This window comes from Hippocampus zosterae, chromosome 9 (genome assembly GCF_025434085.1).
Source record: "Hippocampus zosterae strain Florida chromosome 9, ASM2543408v3, whole genome shotgun sequence".
In the NCBI taxonomy this organism is placed as follows: Eukaryota; Metazoa; Chordata; class Actinopteri; order Syngnathiformes; family Syngnathidae; genus Hippocampus; species Hippocampus zosterae.
The window spans coordinates 19,298,939-19,319,522 of NC_067459.1; the positions used below are offsets into that span (position 1 = coordinate 19,298,939).

At 43.0% G+C, this 20,584-nt stretch overlaps 3 protein-coding genes across 8 annotated transcripts in view; 2 read left to right on the top strand and 1 right to left on the bottom strand.

The window, feature by feature from the left end:
• Positions 1 to 597: 597 nt before the first annotated feature.
• On the top strand, positions 598 to 8,391 carry ddx19b (DEAD-box helicase 19b). Of its 2 annotated transcripts, none has more exons than XM_052076526.1 (12): positions 598 to 813; positions 2,017 to 2,056; positions 2,125 to 2,211; positions 2,500 to 2,635; positions 3,474 to 3,566; positions 4,049 to 4,151; positions 4,256 to 4,370; positions 4,463 to 4,640; positions 5,171 to 5,408; positions 5,652 to 5,814; positions 5,967 to 6,158; positions 6,614 to 8,391. In XM_052076526.1, the coding sequence occupies exons 1-12, from the start codon at positions 757 to 759 to the stop codon at positions 6,673 to 6,675; spliced, it is 1,464 nt and encodes a 487-aa protein (XP_051932486.1). In that variant the 5' UTR covers positions 598 to 756; the 3' UTR covers positions 6,676 to 8,391. The 2 variants fall into 2 exon arrangements, with proteins under 2 accessions (XP_051932486.1, XP_051932487.1); XM_052076527.1 differs by having other exon boundaries at positions 2,143 to 2,211.
• Positions 8,392 to 8,446: 55 nt separating this feature from the next.
• On the bottom strand, positions 8,447 to 18,146 carry pusl1 (pseudouridine synthase like 1). 3 transcript variants are annotated; one of them, XM_052076537.1, is made up of 8 exons: positions 18,118 to 18,146; positions 17,397 to 17,457; positions 16,714 to 16,901; positions 13,619 to 13,768; positions 9,890 to 10,060; positions 9,630 to 9,684; positions 9,268 to 9,430; positions 8,447 to 8,539 (listed from the first exon to the last, which is right to left on the bottom strand). In XM_052076537.1, the coding sequence occupies exons 1-8, from the start codon at positions 18,129 to 18,131 to the stop codon at positions 8,478 to 8,480; spliced, it is 864 nt and encodes a 287-aa protein (XP_051932497.1). In that variant the 5' UTR covers positions 18,132 to 18,146; the 3' UTR covers positions 8,447 to 8,477. The 3 variants fall into 3 exon arrangements, with proteins under 3 accessions (XP_051932497.1, XP_051932496.1, XP_051932498.1); XM_052076536.1 differs by lacking the exon at positions 18,118 to 18,146 and adding an exon at positions 17,530 to 18,062; XM_052076538.1 differs by lacking the exons at positions 13,619 to 13,768; positions 18,118 to 18,146 and adding an exon at positions 17,530 to 18,080.
• Positions 18,147 to 18,916: 770 nt separating this feature from the next.
• The window catches only part of acap3b (ArfGAP with coiled-coil, ankyrin repeat and PH domains 3b), a 50,605-nt gene continuing 48,937 nt past the window's right edge, over positions 18,917 to 20,584 (top strand). For all 3 annotated transcript variants that reach the window (XM_052076518.1, XM_052076519.1, XM_052076517.1), the window contains exon 1: positions 18,917 to 19,165. In XM_052076518.1, coding sequence (XP_051932478.1) covers positions 19,119 to 19,165 — 47 coding nt within the window. In that variant the 5' untranslated portion in view covers positions 18,917 to 19,118. The remainder of the gene's footprint in view (positions 19,166 to 20,584) is intronic.

Here is a 20,584-nt window from a genome sequence, read left to right on the forward strand (position 1 = left end):
CTATATTGAAGTAGCCTTCTATGGGCTCTGATCTAAATCGGATTGAACGTCTGTGAAAGGAACTGAAATATGCCATTTGGAGAAAACACCTGACTAGAAACCACTCGAGCAGTTAGCTTGTGAAACATGGGCCAAACGCCTGAGGTCCATTAGTTTCATTGAAAGTTACATAAATCATAGGCCATAGGTCAAAAAATCAAAAGGTTGTGCAACAAAATATTAAGGTACCAACATTTTTCGAGGTCTTTTGTATCCGTGCGTTTTAAAAAACAATTATCTTGAACCAGTTCGAAACCAATGTCACATTTTCATTGATTGATTTCATCATCATCGTCGTTATTATTATTATTATTATTGATACAATATACTGTACCCTACATGTTTTGTATTGGTTCTAACAGTTCAATCTTTAAACACAACAGTGAGATATTACAAACCTAAACCTTAACTTTTGGTCGAGGAGTCTTTTAACGTTAGTAATACCATTACAATGATATTTACCACCAAAACAATGTTTGGAATGTTTCTTTTTTTTTGTTTCGGCGAAATCCAACTGGGAACACTGAATTGGTAGGAACGTTTCACCCTGCACTTCAATTCCACTCGGTTGACTGAGCCGTTGTACAATACTCCAGTCAGTATCTGCACGCCATTGCGACTGTGAAGTACTGTATTTCACTTTCCTGTTGCTCACAGTCAGAGGCCTTTTCACACTTTTGAGTTTTTGAAGTCATAACGACAAGGGGAGAAAAAACGATGGCTTCGGACTCCTGGGCCCAAGCAGTGGACGAACAAGAGGCGGCGGCGGAATCAGTAAGTGTAAAAAGTGCTAGTTCATGTTGTGTTAGCCTTTAAGATGTTCAAAGACTCGGGCCTAGCGCGGGTCAAAATGAATGTTTACCTTTCGTCAATGCCCGACAATGTTTTAATACAAGACTGAGTGTATAGCCGCGTCTACAGACAATTCCTTAGCCAAAACGCAAGCGCCAATATGCGCCATTAGTTCGAAAAGAAGGTGCTGCGTGCCTTGCGCGTTGCTAGCTTGAGCAGATGCTACCTTTAAGGTTAATTCATTGAGACAGCTTTAGCTGGCTGGCAAGTGAATGATGAAAGCGGTTCCAAAATAGCTAAGCTGAATAAGTACAAGCGTTGACTGCATCAGATTTGCGCTTGCCAAGTTTTATGTTTCAGAGACACGTTTAAATCTGTAGGAGTTAAATATGTAGCAGTTGTTAAACAATGCCGTGAACGTGGTTTTGAATTCTAGTCATACAATACAATACAATACATGCTGATTTATTAAGCGCTTTTACAACAGCGGCAGCTGTAACAAAGCGCTTTACAAAACAGTTAACATAAAGTAAAATAATAAACACAACACATAACATAAAACACGGACAGTCGTGCAGTCCTAACCACTTTTCCGTCACACGCTTTGATGTTTGAAGCAGTTTGGGATGAAAGAGGAGAGAATCAAAGTGTCCTTTAACCAGTGGTTCAGAGACGTCATGCTCAAAATATGCACACGTCGGCTACCAGCTAAGTTTCAAAGTCAACAAGAAGCTGTAGCATCCATTGACGGAAAAAGAGATTGGTTCACTTCTCCTGTCCCATGGAAATCCATTTAAATTCCAAGCGGCGACTCACTGTTCCAAATACGCATCGGCGCTCTTCGCCAACGCTCCTCTCTCCTCATCCTCGACTTCAGCGGCCATCCATCCAGCCGCACCAACGCCAACTGTCCAACAGCGCTGACATAGCCACTGAACAAATCGGGGTTGTGAAAAATGCTGCCCATTACTGGCGCAAAAAACACAAGCGCCCCAGGTCTGTCCAGCACCGACAGTCAATGGCGCCGACATTCCTCTCAATCAAAATCTGTGCTGGTACAGCGTGCTGCCGAGAAGGCGCAACCACCAAGCACAGATAACTGCTCCTTTGACGAATTGTCAATTATTAATTATTAATAATAATTAATTATTAAGAATTAGTGATGTGTAAATTGTTTTCCCACAGATTGGAAACCTTCAATTAAAAGACAAGCCTGGAGAAAACGGTATGTTTGCAGAGTTTCCAGACATATTCTGAGTATGAATATGTTATAATTTGATTTTGGTAATTTAGGAACATCTATAACTTCAGCAGGCGGTACTGTTGCAAAGTCAGGAGATGAGACTTCAGGAGACAAGACGACAGATGAAGATGAAAGCGGTGAGCTGGTGGGATCTTGTATTTGATAGATGGTTTTCTGCTTTGTGCCACACTTCTCATAATCTCACATGCTATATCATAGACTCAGCACACCACGGACAACTTTAAAATTATCTCCATTTCCAACAAAGTTTACACATGAAGGGACAGTGTATTTGTTCAAGTTTGTCAAGATCAATATTATTCATTTTTTCATATGTTATGCATTGTCCTTCAGCTCACTAATAATATCACCCAGCTTTAAAGCACAATTTCTAATTTGACTTTTTTTCTTTCTTTTGTGCGCAGACGATAAAGCGGCGCAGTCGTTGCTGAACAAGTTGATCAGAAGTAATCTTGTCAACAACACAAATCAAGTTGAAGTGCTTCAAAAGGATCCCAACTCTCCACTGTACTCTGTCAAATCTTTTGAGGAGTTGCGACTGTAAGTGTATCGCCAGTTTAGCATGTGCCCTGACAGTGATTTGGAGCATATATAATTAATGAATAATGAGCACATGTGCATGCAGGTAATGCATTAAAGGACACGTTACGCATTAGCCACCTATTCAAAACATTTCCCAGGTGTTTCAATTGCATTTCTTTGAATACTTTTTATCAAAATCTGCCCAAGAATCATACACTTATTTTTGTCTACCTGGTATATGTGTCATTCTGATGTCAGTGAGTGATTGGGACTAAGCTATCTGATGGAGTAGCTTTTACTTGTGCCAACAGTATGGAGAGCGGCCACAAAATTATTTCCCAGTCATCGCTAAGGTGATGATAGTCGAGTCGACTTTGACCAATCAATGATGTTATGTTTTATTCGTTAATTCAATCACATTCAGATACTGTCATGGCCTTGCACACAATTGGAACTTGTGACACTCAAAACATCCATGCGCCTGCATGCTCGCTACTTGCGACTTATAGTTGTAAAAATGCTATGCCACGACTGATTCCTTCCAGGTAGGAGTCATGTAAGGCATGTGCAGGTACTTTTAGTTAAACACGGGTGACAATACAAATAAGGCCTTTCACACTGCACATAGCATAGCGAAGAACACTGTCGACTCACCCATTCATTGGATATGTGCTGCATTGGTGGTCGCTGCAGCGGCGGACGCACTCCTGTTGGGGGGAAAATACATTGTTTCACAGTTATGCAAAAGTGGGGTGGAAGTGCAGAACGGCTGGATTGTCATTTGCAGTAACGTTTTGTTGTTGTATTCCTGCACCAAACTTGATCAATTGACCAAAGAGGTTTGTTGTATGTGCAGTAAACCACAGCTCCTCCAGGGTGTCTATGGCATGGGTTTTAATCGGCCCTCCAAAATCCAGGAAACTGCCTTACCCATGATGCTCGCTGAACCGTGAGTATGCTGTACATTGACAGTGCTTTACTACCTTTCTGAACTAAGTACCTTGAAATCCTGTGTGTAATACACCCCCGCTCCCAAATCAACCACATATATAATACAACACCCTGATGTGCTGTGATCATCTGGTTACATTTGTGCAAATGGATGTTTTAAATTCTTCCATAACAGTCTTGCTACACACTATAAAACATGATGGTTGAAAATTGCCATCTTCTCTCTTGGTCAAGCTCCTTCACCTGCACCGTTTCTGTTTTGAAGAGAATGACACGTCTAAACAAGATGATCATGTTTTGTATCATATGAACACCCGTTAATGAGAGAGAGAGAGAGAAAATACAGATTTGGAATCATTTTGGGGGGGAAATGCGTACTATGTATGGATCTATATAGCATACACTGATGACACAAACTAACTGCTACATAGCAACTTGAGGTTTTGTTACACTGTCTGTTTCCACCTCCTCCCCATTTAGTCCACAGAATCTGATTGCCCAGTCTCAGTCAGGAACAGGAAAAACCGCTGCCTTTGTCCTCGCCATGCTCAGCCATGTCAATCCTGACAACAAATATCCCCAGGTTATTATTATTTTTTAAATTAATATCAGTAGTCTTATAGATGGGTTTAGTCCCAGCACTGAATGAGCCGTCTAAATCCCTTCCTTCTTTTCTTCTCCAATCAGTGCTTGTGTTTGTCACCCACCTATGAACTGGCGCTTCAGACCGGCAAAGTGATTGAGCAGATGGGTAAAAACTACCCTGAAGTCAAATTAGTTTATGCCATACGAGGAAATAGGCGTGAGTCTTTGCCCGCTCTACATGTCGTACTGGGTGCCATCTTGAATATCTGGCGTGTTTTGTGTTGACAAGTTTCCCTCAAAACTTTGCAGTGCAACGAGGTGTGAAGCTTCAGGAACAGATCGTCATTGGCACACCTGGCACCATGCTGGACTGGTGCAGCAAGTTGAAGTTCATCGATCCCGAGAAGATTCGGGTGTTCGTGTTGGATGAGGCTGATGTCATGATCGCAACGCAGGGTCACAAAGACCAGAGTATCCGCATCCAGAGGTGAAAGTGAATGTTTAAAAAATAAATAAAGCTCCCTGTTCTCCTGAAATCACACTTGAGCCTGCTTACTGCACAGCCACAAACCTTTTTTCCTTTCTGCAGTGGAAGTATCAATAAGTTTATTTCGCCGTTGCCTTCAATTAACAACATTGGTAATGGGTTGATTGTGCCCCTTTTAAAAGCCTATTGTGAATCCCTGCTAGGGTGTGACTGTTGTCAGTGGCGAAAATCGAAATAATTGACATGACATTGCCTTGAGATACTCAAGATGGCAGCAAATATTTTTTTCTGTCTAAATGAAGGTCCTCTTCTTGGTGAGCAGCAAGACGGTGTCAAAGCAATATTAGTGAATGAGTTCAGCATATAATAGGCAATATGTCCCCATCGTAAAATGTGCAGTGAGTTGAATTCTAAAGTTCCAAACCCTGAAGATGTAGGTGTAAACTGCATTATGTCTCTGTTTCGATTTTGAATTCTCACTCTACTTTTTCAAAGGATGCTTAAGCTCATTTTGTTTCCTTGCCACGCAGAATGCTGCCCAAAAACTGCCAGATGTTGCTGTTCTCAGCCACGTTTGAGGAGACTGTGTGGGACTTCGCCAGGCGCATCGTACCCGACCCAAATATCATCAAATTAAAAAGAGAGGAGGAGACGCTGGATACTATCAAACAGTACTATGTGCTGTGTAACAGCAAGGAGGAAAAGTTTGAAGCCCTGTGCAACATCTATGGTGCCATCACCATAGCCCAGGCTATGATTTTCTGCCACGTGAGAATCTCCCCTTCCTCAAGAACTTTCCAATTGATAGATTATGAATGGTATATTTTTCCTTGGAAACATTATGAAGTTTGGGCAGCGTTTAAAGAACCTTAGCGGAGTCAAGAGCGGAGTCAAGAGCGGAGTCGGTTTAAGCAAAATAGTCTTTTTCCACATAAAGAAAAAAATTCTTGTTCCGTAAGTTGTCGGGCTGGTATATGAATTGATGACTCTGCTTTCCTCTGTGTGATCCAGACAAGGAAGACCGCAGGTTGGCTGGCGGGGGAGCTTTCCAAAGAGAACCACCAGGTGGCGCTGCTCAGTGGGGAGATGCAAGTGGAGCAGAGGGCCGCAGTCATTGAACGCTTTCGAGATGGAAAGGAGAAGGTCCTTGTCACCACAAATGTCTGTGCCAGAGGTGAGGCACACATGCAAAACAAATTGAACATATTGGAGCCCGCCTTTCACAGTGCACTGTTAAAAAAAACAAGTAAAACAAAAATACCTGGATTCAAGTTGGATGTCACAAAATTGAGAAGTAGTTTTCTGTCTGTGCTTGCGGTACACCAGGAATTGATGTGGAGCAGGTATCAGTGGTGATCAATTTCGACCTGCCAGTAGACCAGGACGGTAACCCAGACAACGAGACATACCTGCACAGGATTGGCCGCACGGGTCGGTTCGGTAAAAGAGGGCTGGCCATCAACATGGTGGACAGCAGAATGAGTATGAACATCCTCAACAGGATCCAGGATCATTTTAGTAAGTATTTATTACTCTTGCTGTCATGTATTGAATGTTGATCCAGTTGTCAAGACGGTTTACATGGAGGATAATCGGCCCGATTTCAGCCCCGATTCGCCCCTGCTGACAATCGTAGGTCAGGCTCACTTTTCGTAAAGGCTCCAAAGATAATCTTCGGTACTGAACGTTTAAAACAGTTGTACCTGCGATTTTTTTTTTTCTTTCTCGTCACGTGGGGTCTCTCAGAGTTTGGAAGTCAGCTGACAATTTTAAAATCTTGCCTGTGCGAACCAGGCTTTAATAAAGGGCAATTGACTTATTTTTATAGTTATTTTTGTTTGTGACAGTCTTTGTTCGTTATAGAACACAATACTAATAAGACTGTGCAAAAAAAACACGGATAATATCCACACAGGTCCCTGCATTTTTATTTCACCCCCCCCCCCCTAATAACTTTTTTTCCCCCCCACCAGATAAGAAAATTGAAAAACTAGACACACACGACCTGGATGAAATTGAGAAAATCGCCAACTAAAAGACATGCGTGCTGATGAAGTGGACGCCAGCCAGACTTGCTGTCTGTGCTCTGCAAAGACTGTATGCTTCTTGACGCTGTCTTTTTTTAAGTTTGTATTTTGTTTTAAGCCGTTGGGGGGCGGGGGAAAAAAGAGCAAAACCACATTCACTGCACGTTTCCACACATGAACTTCAGTCTGTGGTACATACCCCATTTTACTCTTTTTACTTCATGAAATAAAGTTTGAGTTTGTAATGCTGAAAAAAAAGCAACTCGCCGTGTACATGATACTATCGATAGACTCCGAAAACCCAATTTGATTCTGCTGTTCATTCATATGTATGAACAGGTTCAATGAATGTATCCTCTTTAGGTCATTACAGCACTGACAGACTGTAAAAAGGGTGAAGTTCGATATGGTGCTGCTGTTGAATGCGAGTGCGCCATTTTGGATGATGACTGTGATGGATGGATTTAAGGGTCTATGCAAATTTAATGAATACCTGTGGTCACATAACAGAAATGAATCCCAAATGAACCTCAACTTAAGTTTCAGGGTGTGGAGCCAAATGCCAAAACGGCTGCCAATGGAGATGGCACACTATTAAGTCCTCAACATATGAACATTTTAGATTATTCTGGGTTCTGCCCAGTGGAGCATCTCGCACACAATTTTATTTTGCGTATTAAGGCTGCTCAGCTGGAACATGTCGTTATTGTTTTCAAACGTTTGTCACGTGATGCTTAGTTTCTCTCCAGATTTCGGCTGTTCGGGTCCGATGTCATTTTGTCTTGGAATCGCCTCAATCAGGGTTGGACTTGTGCTCCATTACATTCTTCTTCACAGAAACTGCAAAGTTTTCAATGATTGTGCGGGAGTTAAATACACAAAAGCCTTCCTCAAGTGCATTATGTATACATATGGTTTTATTGAGAATGCAAAATATTGGACTTGACATGCTGAACGACACTTGAAATTTTTATCTATTGAACTCTTAAACCAAATGCTGAATTAATTTGAGGACCTATGCCAATCAGATTTACTGTGTTACAACACGGTTGCATGATAAGACGACGTGTACTTGTGTACACATTTAAAACTCTTCGGAACAAATTGTGTGACAGATTTATTGATGTCACTTCTGAGAAGTGCAAAAAAAAAAACATTCCTCATGAGGTTCAACTTTGACTGCCGCGACATTTGAGAGAGAGGGGAAAAAAATAGGCTGTGTGTCCTTTTAACTTGTGAGATCAGTCCTCTGGGGCATTAAACCACAGAGAATGGTCAGTTTGAACCTTGAACAAACCTCATTTGGTCCACACTGACCGGTGGCGGTGGTACACTTCTAGTCATGGACTATTTGCAGAAAATATATTTGGTGCATCCAAATTCAAGGCTCGCAACTGAGTGATAAATATCCATGTGGATCATCTGTGAGAACAAAAGCGTCTCTGCTTTCATTTGGATGCACAGTATACATAGTGGATGTGTGTGCACTTTCTATGTGGTCTACCACTATTTCGACGCGCACACAGCGGTTGCACTCCACATGTTGTAAACCTTGTTTGATATAAAAAGCTACCCTGTGTTCGTGTACACACAGTAAGTAGTCGTAAAAAGTAACGTGCTTAGAACAAGGTAGGCTCAATGTGGGTTGGTGTTTGGTCGATAAGCTGAGCTGCATTCGCGGACACAGTTATGTATTCGTTGGAATAAAAATGTGTAGGTGGTCATCTGTTTGCAGTGTCCAATGTGTCATTTGAAAGACTCAGTATTAACTAGAAAGGGTTAAATAAAAACATTTTTATTACACGGACATTCACATTTGAGTTTGTGCATCACTGGAGTCTCCAGTTGAGGTTGACGGTGACGGCAGCAGATCTGATGGAGGACGCAAAATACAGCTTGTTTAGTGATTAACAGAAGCAACGTCAACACAGCATTGCATGACACAAAATATGGCACAAAGGTGCATATTCACAATCTGATGCGGTCAAAATGTGCAACAATAGTTCAGTCATGAAAAGTACAACTACAAGATAGTTTACAGTTGTTGCCAAAAAGCTTGCTTCAACCGCATCAGGCGCGGGCAAACATTTGTGCTCAAGGACACATTGGTTTTAGGGACACGTCTATTTTAATAACTCATTTTTAAAAAATGTATTTCATCGGCCATTTATTTGAAGCCAATTTGAAGAACAAATGAATGTGACAAAACCCCACAAAATCGCAGCCATGTTTGGGGCGAACATAATTCTTATCGGTTGCCACAGCACAAGCCAAGGTTACTGGTGAGTATAGACCATCCCTTGTTTCTTACGGTAGGTTTATTGTGCAACTAACTTTTCACACTTCTGACTGGTACAGATGCTGCAAAGCGATGGGATAAAGGCAGAGCTGCCTTCAGCAAGACTTCCTCTCTTTAATGTCTTCAAAGGGTACGTTGCCTGTACAATTCTTTAAGGTTTGGCCAACGGTTTAAGCCCATAAAGGATGAATTAAATTCTGATTGTGATTTGTATGAAAGAAAAACAAAACATTGAAATTGTAGTGAAATAAAACATGTGGCACAACTACTCAACGGTTTTGTTTCTTCCATCCTCACTTACCTGACTCTCTGTAGTCCACCCTGGTGAGGAAGAGGCCACGGGCCGGAGCAACGACATTGTGTGGATAAGCCAGAGAGTCTCGAGACTCCAGGATGTCTTTCAGCTTGGTAAGTGAGATCCTTCCCTGGCCCACGGCCACAAGCGCTCCCGTCATTCTTCGCACCTGAAACAACAACGTGGCTTGATTCTGGATCTTTGCACACAATCAAAAAGAAATAATGCGGCGCACCTTTGGTGCTCTCAAGGCACACTAACGTGCCACGGCACTAGTTGGGATGTCTAGTTGTAATGGAAAAAAAACGTCTCGTTTCTACCTCATTGGAAGCCTAACCGGCAGCAGAACATTATGGGACATACCGTACCTGCTTGTAAAGAAAAGATTTGCTTTGAAAAATCAACTCCCAGAATGGAATTTCTCTGCAAGACACAAATGGAAACAACATGTAAAATGATTCCATTTGCAAATGACGTGTCCGCCAAGTTGTAAGGGCAAATAAATATCTTCATTTTATTACTGGTAGGTTGTATAATTTCACACTTGGGTGGGTAGGCCTTTTATTCTTTTATCATATTATGTCAACTTTTCATAGTCAAAAAAAAAAAATCCTTCAATCCTGTTTACCTGTGGAAGTGCTCACATACAAACGCTCTTCCTGGCTGTATGCTGGCGACATCCAGCGTCTTCACGGGGTTTCTAAAAGGCATGTCGGAGTTAACTGCCCTGAAGCTGCTGAAGTCGTGAGTTCCGACCAACATGGCTGCCGCCTCCCTCATGGCTTCCACATCGAGCTCCCTGACAACAAACGCATGGTGTGACCGAAGGCACAGATCAATAGAATTCTTTTGAAACAAGTGCAGCAGAAAACAAGTTTAGCAGCAAACAAATAAAACACACACCAAAAGCTAATACTTTTTATGCTGACCGAACTGAAGCGTGAGGTTAGAGGCACATTGTTCCACCAATTTATATTCAAAGGTGCCCCCTTTTTATTTTTCCAATAAGTACATCACTTCTCTTCAAGTCAACAGTATTTCTAGAGCACTTTCAAACAGCCATCGCTGCATACAAAGTGCTGTACATGGAGCAATTTAACATGCACAATAAACAGTAAGACAAATCGGTAATAAAGGCGGTAGAAATCGTTTTAAATAGTGCGCGTGGGTTGTGACGGTTAGCTAGAATAAGGTCCGACAGATATTCACTTTTGGCTTCTTTGACTGTGAACTGGTAGTTACGCCAGCAGTCTTTCCTAATTTGATAAGAGACCTGCAATTTGTCTTTTTTCCACTTTGCGACACCCCTGCCTAGCTACGCGGGTAATGTCGTTAAACCATGGCTCGGGTTTAGGTTTTGGGAGCACAGTTTTAGAAGGAGCCACCAAATACAGGATGGCACGGCATGACGAGTCGAACCAAGAGGTGAGTTCCTCTGTGTTAGACGAGGGTACGCAAAGGTTATTAAAGGCATCAGAGAAACGACTAGCAGTGCGAGGGTTAAAAATTCTGCGTTTACAACTAGGAGCGCCAGAATTCACAGCAGCATGCGATAAGACTACGTCAAATAAAACTGCCCTTCCAGATTTGACACCGGTTGACCATGAGCAAGGACAAGGTCTGAAATATGTCCTTGTTCATGTGTCGGGCTGGTCACATACTGCACAAATTTAAAAGAGTCGATAAGTCTTAAGAAGTCTTTTGCTAGCGTTTTTTCCGGACAGCACACATGGATATTAAAATCCCCCATTAGGAGGATATGATCATACATATCTCAGCCTGATTTCCGCAAGAAAGGTTGAACAGTTGCTTAAAAAGTCTTTGTTGTATTTAGGAGGACGGTAAATGACAGCACAAAGCATCGGGAAAACACGACCAACTTCAAAGAAAGTTGCTTCAAAGCTGGTGGCCGATGTGGTGAATGTGCACCGTTTACATTTGAAATTGTTCTTAAAGATGCTCACCGTACCTCCACCACGGCCTGATGTCCTCGGGCTATCGAGGAAACCACAGTCAGGTGGCAACAATTCAAGCAAAGCGTTGTACTCACCAGTACCTGCCCAAGTCTCCGTCAGACAGAAAATCCAAGTCATTGGAAAGGAAATACTCCCTCAGAATATGGGTCTTGTTCGTCAGCGACCGGGCGTTTTAACAACGCGATACTTCAGGGCCATTAGACTTGAACGGTTCACTTTTAGATGTGTGAAATGAAACACATTTTAAACTCCATGTTCCATTCATAGCCGTGGAATAATTCATTGGTTTAACTTGCACATATTTCTGAGTCATAACGCCACGTGAGAGCATCGCGCATGCCAAAGCGAGGCTTGATCAGGGGGGAGAGGGAGAGGGGTGGCGCCTGCTTTCCCCCCAACAAACTAATGTCAGCTGAGCTCTCAAATATGATCCGATAGAAAGAGAGAGCGGAACACAACGGGGAGCGGGGAATGAAGGGAATGTCTCGCTAATTAAAAGCATGATGCCTTCATTTAGGATCTAGAAAATGAGAGTTGGTCCAAAATGAAGGAGATGGAAAACGTGATCATCATTGACACTCTGGCTAAGCATGTGAAAGGAAGTGCTTCGTGGCATCAGAGCAGATTCACATATTCCACCGGGGGTCATCCGACACCAAGTGTAAACATTCAAAGGATTGTTTGAACCAACATGAATTTGTACGGCTACATTGCCTTAAAGGCAACAAGTACATCATCGCGCGAGTAAACACTGACTCACGTTTTCAACTGTGACATGAAGACTGAGCAAATCCATGTTGGCATCTAACAGGCATATTTTAACATCAAAACTGCATTTTCTTCTCGGTTAAATGAATAATGAATAGGTAATCATACATCTACACTTAGTTATAATTCAAACCAGAACTAGTTAACTTCAACTATGCCGCCATTTAGCGTAGAGGTGTCCACACCATGGCTCAGGGGCCATTTGCGGCCCACTGTCCATGTCTTAGCAGGCTGTAGAACATACAAAAGGAATTTGACACTGAAAAGTGGGAGGACTGCGACACACTTGATTACTACTATGACCACCACTGCTACTACTACGACTACGTTTGTTTTATATTCAACTTTTGTGAAAACAAGAACACCACATTAGCGTTTGCTTTCAGTTAGCAGGCTACTTCCTGCTTTAGAACCAATGACACGAGACTAGGGGACATTACCAAATAGTTCGATGAGCAACCAAACAGCCCCCCCCCCCAAAATAATTACCGGTATTTAAAAAACAATGGATTTATGAATCTATTGGTCTAATGTAATGTAAAAAAAAAATGCTGTGCAATGCGTTTCAGTTAATTTTCTCCATTCGGTTCGTTAACATCATACTTCCTGTTTCATGAAGGATGATGGAAGACAAAGGAGCAATAATGTTTTTTTTCTGAAGCGGAGAGACTTATTGGCAATTTCAATGGCACAAATTTGAAAAATATCTATCCTTATACTAGCCATCTGCTACTTTCAAGTTCACAGGAAAGAAAAAAAATCTACCATTTGCATTAAAGGGTAGTGGGAATGTTTCCATGTTACGCAACGAAAATGAGAAAAAAACGTATCCAGACTCGCACCAAATGTTAACGCATGCTTCCCATCGACACATTTTCATGAAGATACATGTACGCTTTTGTGTAATGCTGCTACCGAACCTAAACTGCAGCAGCAGATGAGAGGAAAGAAGAGGATATTTCTTTCATTGGCAATGGGGAGTGATGATGAAGGAGCGGGAGGGCGGGGTTGCTCATGGGCGCAAGGATGAGGCGGATGCTGAAAATGTGAGCAAAAGGAAGAATGGAGGGAAGCAAAGCAGGGGAAGACTGATCGGGAGAAAGAGAGAAAGGGTGACGTGTGGGTGTTGCTCGGCATGCGTATGAGCCCGCAGCTTATCTTGGCCTACTTTCTCCCTCTCCCTAAAAATGTACTCCCTAAAATGTGTTCCTTCATGCTCCTCCTTGCAATTCCAGCCAAGAGAACAACTCGCTGTAAGCAGAGAATCTCTTCCAAAAGCATTCTCTTACCCCCCCCCCCCCCCCCCACCCGCCTCAACATCCATCGTTTCCCACATCTCTTGCCTGTCCTTTGTTTGTTTTTGGAACGTCGGCTCAGAAAACATTTGACTTGAGTTGACTGGCCCTAATTTGCAGTTGCGACTGAGCACATGTGGATTATTCATGTGTCTAACATGCCATTGTTTCTGCAAGGCTTGTTCGGAGCGTATTGGGGGGGGGGGGGCTGTTGGTTGTGTGTGTGTGTGTGTAGTCTGAGCTCAGGCTTTCAGCCCGGTTTCCCTATGCAAGGAAACATCATACTCGCACACACATGCACACACGTGGTTGACTCACGTGTGGCGGAGATTCCAGCACATGTCGCGCTCTCCAAGGGGAAGCTGAGCAGGCTGAGAGACACCCAGGGCGATGCGGTAGACGTACGTCCGGGAGAGTGCTCGGAAACGGGCGTGGAAATCATCGGGCACGCGATAGGCGCGGGTAACGCTGTCAAAGGGGAAAACATTTAGAAATCAATATGTGAACAAGAGCTCTTTGCTCTGGTCAGTGTGTCACTCGGACCTTTGATCCGAATGCAGCCATGACATCGTTACATACACTCCCCTCCAAAATTATTGGAAGTGTGAGGTGGACTCCTTATTTCCCATGACTATACCATACAATACATTTGGTGCAACTGATCTGTGGGCTTCTTTTATTTTCTTACAAATCATCGCTTAGCATGCCCAGGTCATCGAATTCCGATAGTGTCCTTCATTGAGCGTTCTCGTCAGACTACTCCAATTCTACCTTTAATGTCATGTGATCACACTGACGGAGTGTCATCATTAGGATTCATCCTCTGGTGGCAATTTTTGTGGTTCTGGTTTTCTAATGCAAGCTATATAAACTGCGCATGGGTCTTTGTCTAAAATGCCAATGATGCAGCTTTTATACAAAAGCCACAGCCATTGTCAGAGAACGCAAAGCTCAAAGGAGCTAAGCGCTTCCGCTCAAAATATTGCGCATTAGTTCTGGATGAGACGCGCTCTGATTCAGAATTCAGAATCGCCTTTATTGTCATTGTATAGCTAACAATTAAATTTGGGTGCCACTCCTTAGTGCATTTCAAGGGGGGAAAAAAATAAATACAACATTCAATGATGTGCATCCAGCAGGGGGACATGGGATACTTCCTGCGTGTGACATTTCAACCACTGTCTCTTTTGATTTCTCGTCAAGTGGTGGGAAACAATGAATCAGTCTGTGTGAGGTATTTCAATGTAATTAAGGTTGGCGCCATTTCCTGTCAGGACATCTGCTTTGAATTCATACAATGCGCAATGCCGAACCACCAGATTTAAAAGCCACATTGGGAAATCCTTGTTAGATGTGGGTTATGCATTTTTTCTTTTTCTCAAATCTTAATGAGCTGTTTCGTTGATCGGCTGTCAAAAACGGAACACGAAACCCGATCGGTTTCCGATTTTGACAGTTTTCACAACATTTCAACATTCGGTGAGGGACAAAGGCCGTAAGTGTACGGTATATGCTGTACTGTAATATTCATTAGAATGCACATTATAATGTTGAAATAAAAAACACTTTAAAATAAAAGCCTCACCCTAATACATGCCCTACCCCTTAATGGCCACTTTGTACTCTCTGCAGTCTTCAGCCACTCCTCTATGAAGCAATCCTAGTTCTTATTCTCATTTATTATTCATCAACGTTCTGCTTAATTTTATTACCGCTAATAGAAAGCATTCGTGTTATCTTGTACATAAAAATATATTTTGTAATTAATCTCCAACTTTTACTTGATTTTTATAGCACCGCAGGTGGTTAACAACTTGTTAGCTGTGGGTTATGCATTTTTTAACAAGCAACCTTTGTTAGACACAATAAATACCGGTTCCAAAATAGCCGACTTTTGTTCCAGGCAAAGAGGACAAACAAGCGACGTTGCGGCGATAACGACATTGAACCCAAGCACTAACGGATCATGTGATCAAGATATTGCCATGGTATGAAATGATATGCATACCCCAATTTTTTTGTAGTTGAACACTTCGACACTCGGCTAAGTGGTGATGTCGCAACACTCACTAATACAGGCTAGTGTTGGTTAGCATCCTAATGCATGTGCAAGCAAGGAGGTGACCATCTGTGGGTGGCATGGCAGAGACCGATGATGTTCAACACTATGCATCATGCATGCACGTACGGGGCTGATTTCCGTTCACCGACTTACATTATAGATCTCCGTGCCTCTGCGTATGCGAGCATGTGCCCAGTGCATGAGAAGAGAATCTAGGTTACGAGGGAGGGGATTGGATGCGACACGTGGGACAGGAAAGCTTTACGTCTTCTAATATAGCACCTGCTGAAATGAGAAGTGACAGCATTTGCCACATGCACAAACAAACACACCCAAGCATATTAAAACACCACAACAAACGCACTCAATTACTTCTATTATACACAAAGATTGTTTTGTTTATTTTTTTTCTTCCCATATCGAAAATGCGAGGGCCCATGTGTGATTCCTGCGAGTGTTTTTATGGCACAGTATATCTCATTTATTGTAAATAATACATGTATCTAAACTAGGGTTTCACTTTTTTTCCCCCCTAACTCCAGACTCATTCCAATTTCCACATCATCCAGTTCTACAACATTGTCATATCGAGCGCCGATCGAATGATGTAGAACAGACATAATGCTATTAGAACAAAACCTGTTGAAAGAAGCTGTTTGCCAAGTAACTGTGTTTCTACTTTACAATCAGTAAAATAACTTGCAGTCTTTTTACTGACGTGTCAATAGGGGACCCAATAAAAACTCACCCAGGACCTGTTTTGGTTCCCAAACTTGGGAATTAAATTCTAACTGGTCGAGGTAGGTGCATACATGCATACTACGGAGCAAAAAGCGGAGCCGAGATAATCCCTTCTAACCTTTTCTTTACAGGTTGGAGGATTAGTGGGATGCAAGTGGGATGCTGGGAGCTTGCCTCCTTCCTTCCTACGTCTCTCCCCTGTCTCTTTCCCGAATGGCTCATTCTCCTTCACACTCTCACCTCTCTGTCTGTTCTGCAATCCATTTGAAGCTCGACGTCATCCCACTGCCATGGTCTTGACACATATATTGTACACTCATGTGTTGGGAGCGATCATGAGGGGTACCGTGGGAAATGATCCAATTGTACTACTGAAAATTATTACTTATTAATCACAAATATATCTTTGTTCATCTATTTATGCCAATGACATATAGCAACAAGCGGAACAGTTATGTTTTTCCATTAGTTGACAAAAGGTACACTGAATTTTTACTTTGGTTGTTTATCATAAGATTTTTTTTTCCAATCTAAAAGGGGTTCCTCGGTTCAATAAAGCTCGGAATACTATGCTATTAGATTAGTTCAGTCAAACATTGAATTAACGTACCTAATTTGCTCAGCCTTGAGGTGGAAATTGAGCGCCTCAACTAAAATCTCCTCAGTAAACGGTGGCTTGTCGTTCTTGCGCTGAAAATCAAAGTGGGCTGAGTTGGAGAGAGCGTGGACGCCTCTGTCTGTCCTGCTGGAAATGGACAGAGACACTGGGTTGAGTGGCCTCAGTCTTCTTAATGCATCCTTCATGGAGCCACAGGAGGAAAAAAAGAAAGTAGACAACATAAAATAAGACCTCAGCTTTAAGATCCAGCCATCCAATTTGTACACATCATTAAGTTCTGATGCAAGATGGGATCAATCCCAGCTGACTTGTGACCCACATTGTGCCTTGTGTATGAAATGGTCAATATAAATCAATCAGCATTGCCGTGTCTTTTGAGAAGCGGTGGACACGCAATAAATGAGGTTTCACAGGTGTTTTTCTACCTTAAACATACACTAAGCACCATAACACTTTACATAGAACACAAAGAATCATTCACACGAACAATTTAGAGTCCTCAGTTAACCGAGAATGAACGGGTTGCTCCCAACTTATTGTCAGATAGATTCTGCTCAAACGAGTGGATAATTGGTTACTCCCAATTACAATGCAGCTTTGTTTTTCAATTTTCTTCACACATACAGTATGTTTTAATATTACTAAGTATGCATGAATTGCGTCGACTTCGTTACCTCTAAGTGATCTTGGACACCCTTTTTCTCCAGTTGATGTGGAGGTACTCTGACTGCGCCACTGTACAAAACACAAATGGTTTGTTCTGATTGTTATGGTAAATACATAATGTGTACGTGAAGAATGACCTACCTGTATTTAGTTCCAATGTATTGGAAAAAGATAAGGTAACGTGTCTGGTTGTACATGACCTCTTTTGTTGTGCATATTAAAAGTGTCGCATGTGTAAATTATATGGGAGCGGGGGGTACTTTTGCGAAAACGGCGTTGAAAACCTGTTAACTGATAAACGTCGCGCTGGTGTGAGAGTTAGAAAATACCGATCGACATGCTCCGAGATGGATCCGCGTGTAGTCGGATTTGTAGTCCGGAAGTAAAGGCTTAAACACCCACCGACGACTCCTTTATCGACATTTGCTCTGCTAAAGCGCAAAATGCAAAAATAATATAGTGATAATAATAATAATAAAAATACAATAGTTCCGCATCGAACCCCGCTTCCACTGTTTTAAAGACCTTCTGGAGGACGTTCTCTGTTTTGAATGGTGTCGCTTTTTGATTACGCCATCATGCCTCGCCAAATCTTGCGTTTTGTCCTCCGTGGTTCTGTTCCAATGAAAAGCAATGACCAAAAACATTTTCAATAGACAATCACGAAGAGCCACGTTAAAGTTGCAGAAACGTTTTAGGACGTTTACGGACTAAATATACTTTACCTACCGACAAGCCTCCATGTCGGAGATGATCCAATTTATCCCATTATAGTGGGAATACACATTAATGTGGATTTTGTTCGCCTTGCCGAGTAAATCTCGATTAAATGACGCATTCTCATTAATGCAGCAGTGTGTAAAATATAGATAGATAATTATTTTTTCATCATATCAGAACATGGTATCAGTAGTTTACTTGAGTTTTTATTTTTCTGACAACTTTCTACATTTACTTCCACAAGTTGAAAATAGATACCTACTTCATCCATTTTGGAGGCAATCCCAGCAGTTTTCGGGCAGTAGGCGGGGTACACCCTGAACTGGTTGCGAGCCAATCGCACGGCACACATTGACGCACAACCATTCGCCGTCCCAATCAAACTGCCATGCACGTTTTTGTAACGTGAAAGGAAAACCCACACGCGCACGGGTGAACATGCAAACTCCACACACGACGTCAATCGGAATCGAACCATGCACCTCTGCACCGGCCGACGTTCTAACCAGTTGCCCAGCGAGCAGCAGATGTACCCACTCCTTTGTCAACATTGGCTCGTCACTTTTTCCATTTCTGCAAACGATGAATTTTTGACTATTTAGAATTCTATTTGTATTTTTAATTCAGTGATTCTTTCGAGTACCACTAGCAGTATTCAAAGCAACCTTTGAGAATCTGAAATGATCCCATCGACTCGAGTTGCCTTCGTCGTGAGCAGTTCCTGCATCTCAGCGCTAGTCGGCGCTCTCCTCTTCACACTTGATTTTCCAACGCTCACTCCTCCCTTTCTCCAGCCTTCCTCCTCCTCCTTCTCCGTTGTAGTAATTTAGTCATCGCGCACTCGGCTCGTCTTTTTGGTGTCACGCTGCCACCGGGAAGAGGCTCCGAAAGAACTGCCGCACGTCAGGGACACGACCAGCCACCGTCCATCCCCTCGGTTCATTGCGACAAACCGCCGCGGGCGATGACACTGGCGCACTGAGGTGGGAATACTCGACAAAGACGCAAAAATGACGGTGGACTTTGAAGAATGCATCAAGGATTCGCCCCGGTTCAGGTACGTCTGCTGCGTTAAGCGGCACGCCTTCTTTTACACGACCCCCCCCCCCCCCCCCTGCTATAACCGAGGGACTTTGCTTGCATCAACAGGGTGGATAAATCATACATTCCTAAATGTCATTCAAAGAAAGGGGAATGCTGGTCTTGACTAAAATGCATGCCGTATGTGTGTAATTTACGAATGTGTATTGCAACATTGGTTCAGTATGAAAAAAGAAGGGACATATGTACATGCAATGCGTAGTCCGGTCGGGAACAATTTGCTATAGCGAGGGTGCCGATGTAGTGACTTAATTGATAGGTCTTGTTGAGATCATTCATTTATGTGGCCTTCGTGTGTGTGTGTGAGACTGCGAGAGGGAGAAAAAGGCCTTTCGTGCCTCAGCATGAGCGAATAGTGGTTGTCCTTGCAGCTGCATATGCGTCCTGCCTGGCCAAGCAATCAGCAGGGAGGTGAGAATGCCCTCTGCGGGGAACAGAGCATGTTTCCCGGGCATACATCCAGATGTTTGGCCCCCTTTTCTACCCAATGGGGAAGGGCGAGAGGGCCGTGGTGGCTGCACTTCATCCACGTGCCTGCCTGGCTTGCAAGCGCCTCATGCAAATCAGCAGAAACAAGTAGTTTCATGGTGTCCGCGTCTGTCGCCGATGCGGTGCTTGCCTTTAGTTTAGTTTAACAGATGACGACCTCGATCCGAGAAGTGAGCGAGTGAGCGAGCTAGCGGCAGACTCTGCTGGATGGCGAGGACGAAAGGTCAAACGAAGAGGCAGAGAAAGAGCACGTGTTTGAGCAACACCCTATGAAACTCTCCCATGTTCCCATGCCGACTGCTGTTTGGAAAATTCCGCCATGACACACAGAACAGAATGTCGTGTTGGTTAAAAATGAGGTCATGATGTAACGTTGGTCATTATGATGGCTGCTCTGTCGTTTAAACCCAACTTGTGGCAAGACAACAACGTGCAGTTGCAACTCAATGCTGTGACTCTGGATAACCGTGTGCCTCAAACATCCATCCAGCTAACCATCCTATTGGGGGTTGCAGGGATCTGGAACCCGTGGCCTGCCGGACACGGATCAAAGCGACAGAAACCAACTGATCCGTCACGCAGTGTTGGGAAGCTAGTTCTGATGAGAGGCTGACGGTCAACCGCTGGTTTTGCTCTGGTTCAAAATTTGAATCTCTTGTGAACAGCGTCACAGATGTCACAGCATATCAAAACGGCACATCAGATTTCGTTTAAAAAAAAAATGTTTAAGCATAAGTCACCAAACCGTACCCATTGGGTATGTACAGCTCAAGTAATGACCAATCACAGCTCACCCGATTTCTGGGTTTGGCCATGTGACGTTCGCAAGCTGAGCCATTTGGCAGTGTGATGTCATTTTCAATTGGCAAAATGGCCGCCACGTGAT

Coding starts and splice junctions, on each gene's coding strand:
- ddx19b (XM_052076526.1), top strand. CDS start 757: ATGGCTTCGGACTCCTGGGCCCAAGCAGTGGACGAACAAGAGGCGGCG. Junction 2,212..2,499: donor GACAGATGAAGATGAAAGCG/GTGAGCTGGTGG, acceptor TTTTGTGCGCAG/ACGATAAAGCGGCGCAGTCG. Junction 5,815..5,966: donor CACAAATGTCTGTGCCAGAG/GTGAGGCACACA, acceptor GCGGTACACCAG/GAATTGATGTGGAGCAGGTA.
- pusl1 (XM_052076536.1), bottom strand. CDS start 17,585: ATGTACAACCAGACACGTTACCTTATCTTTTTCCAATACATTGGAACT. Junction 16,902..17,396: donor GTGTCCAAGATCACTTAGAG/GTAACGAAGTCG, acceptor GGCTCCATGAAG/GATGCATTAAGAAGACTGAG. Junction 8,540..9,267: donor GGTGGACTACAGAGAGTCAG/GTAAGTGAGGAT, acceptor GTCCTCCATCAG/ATCTGCTGCCGTCACCGTCA.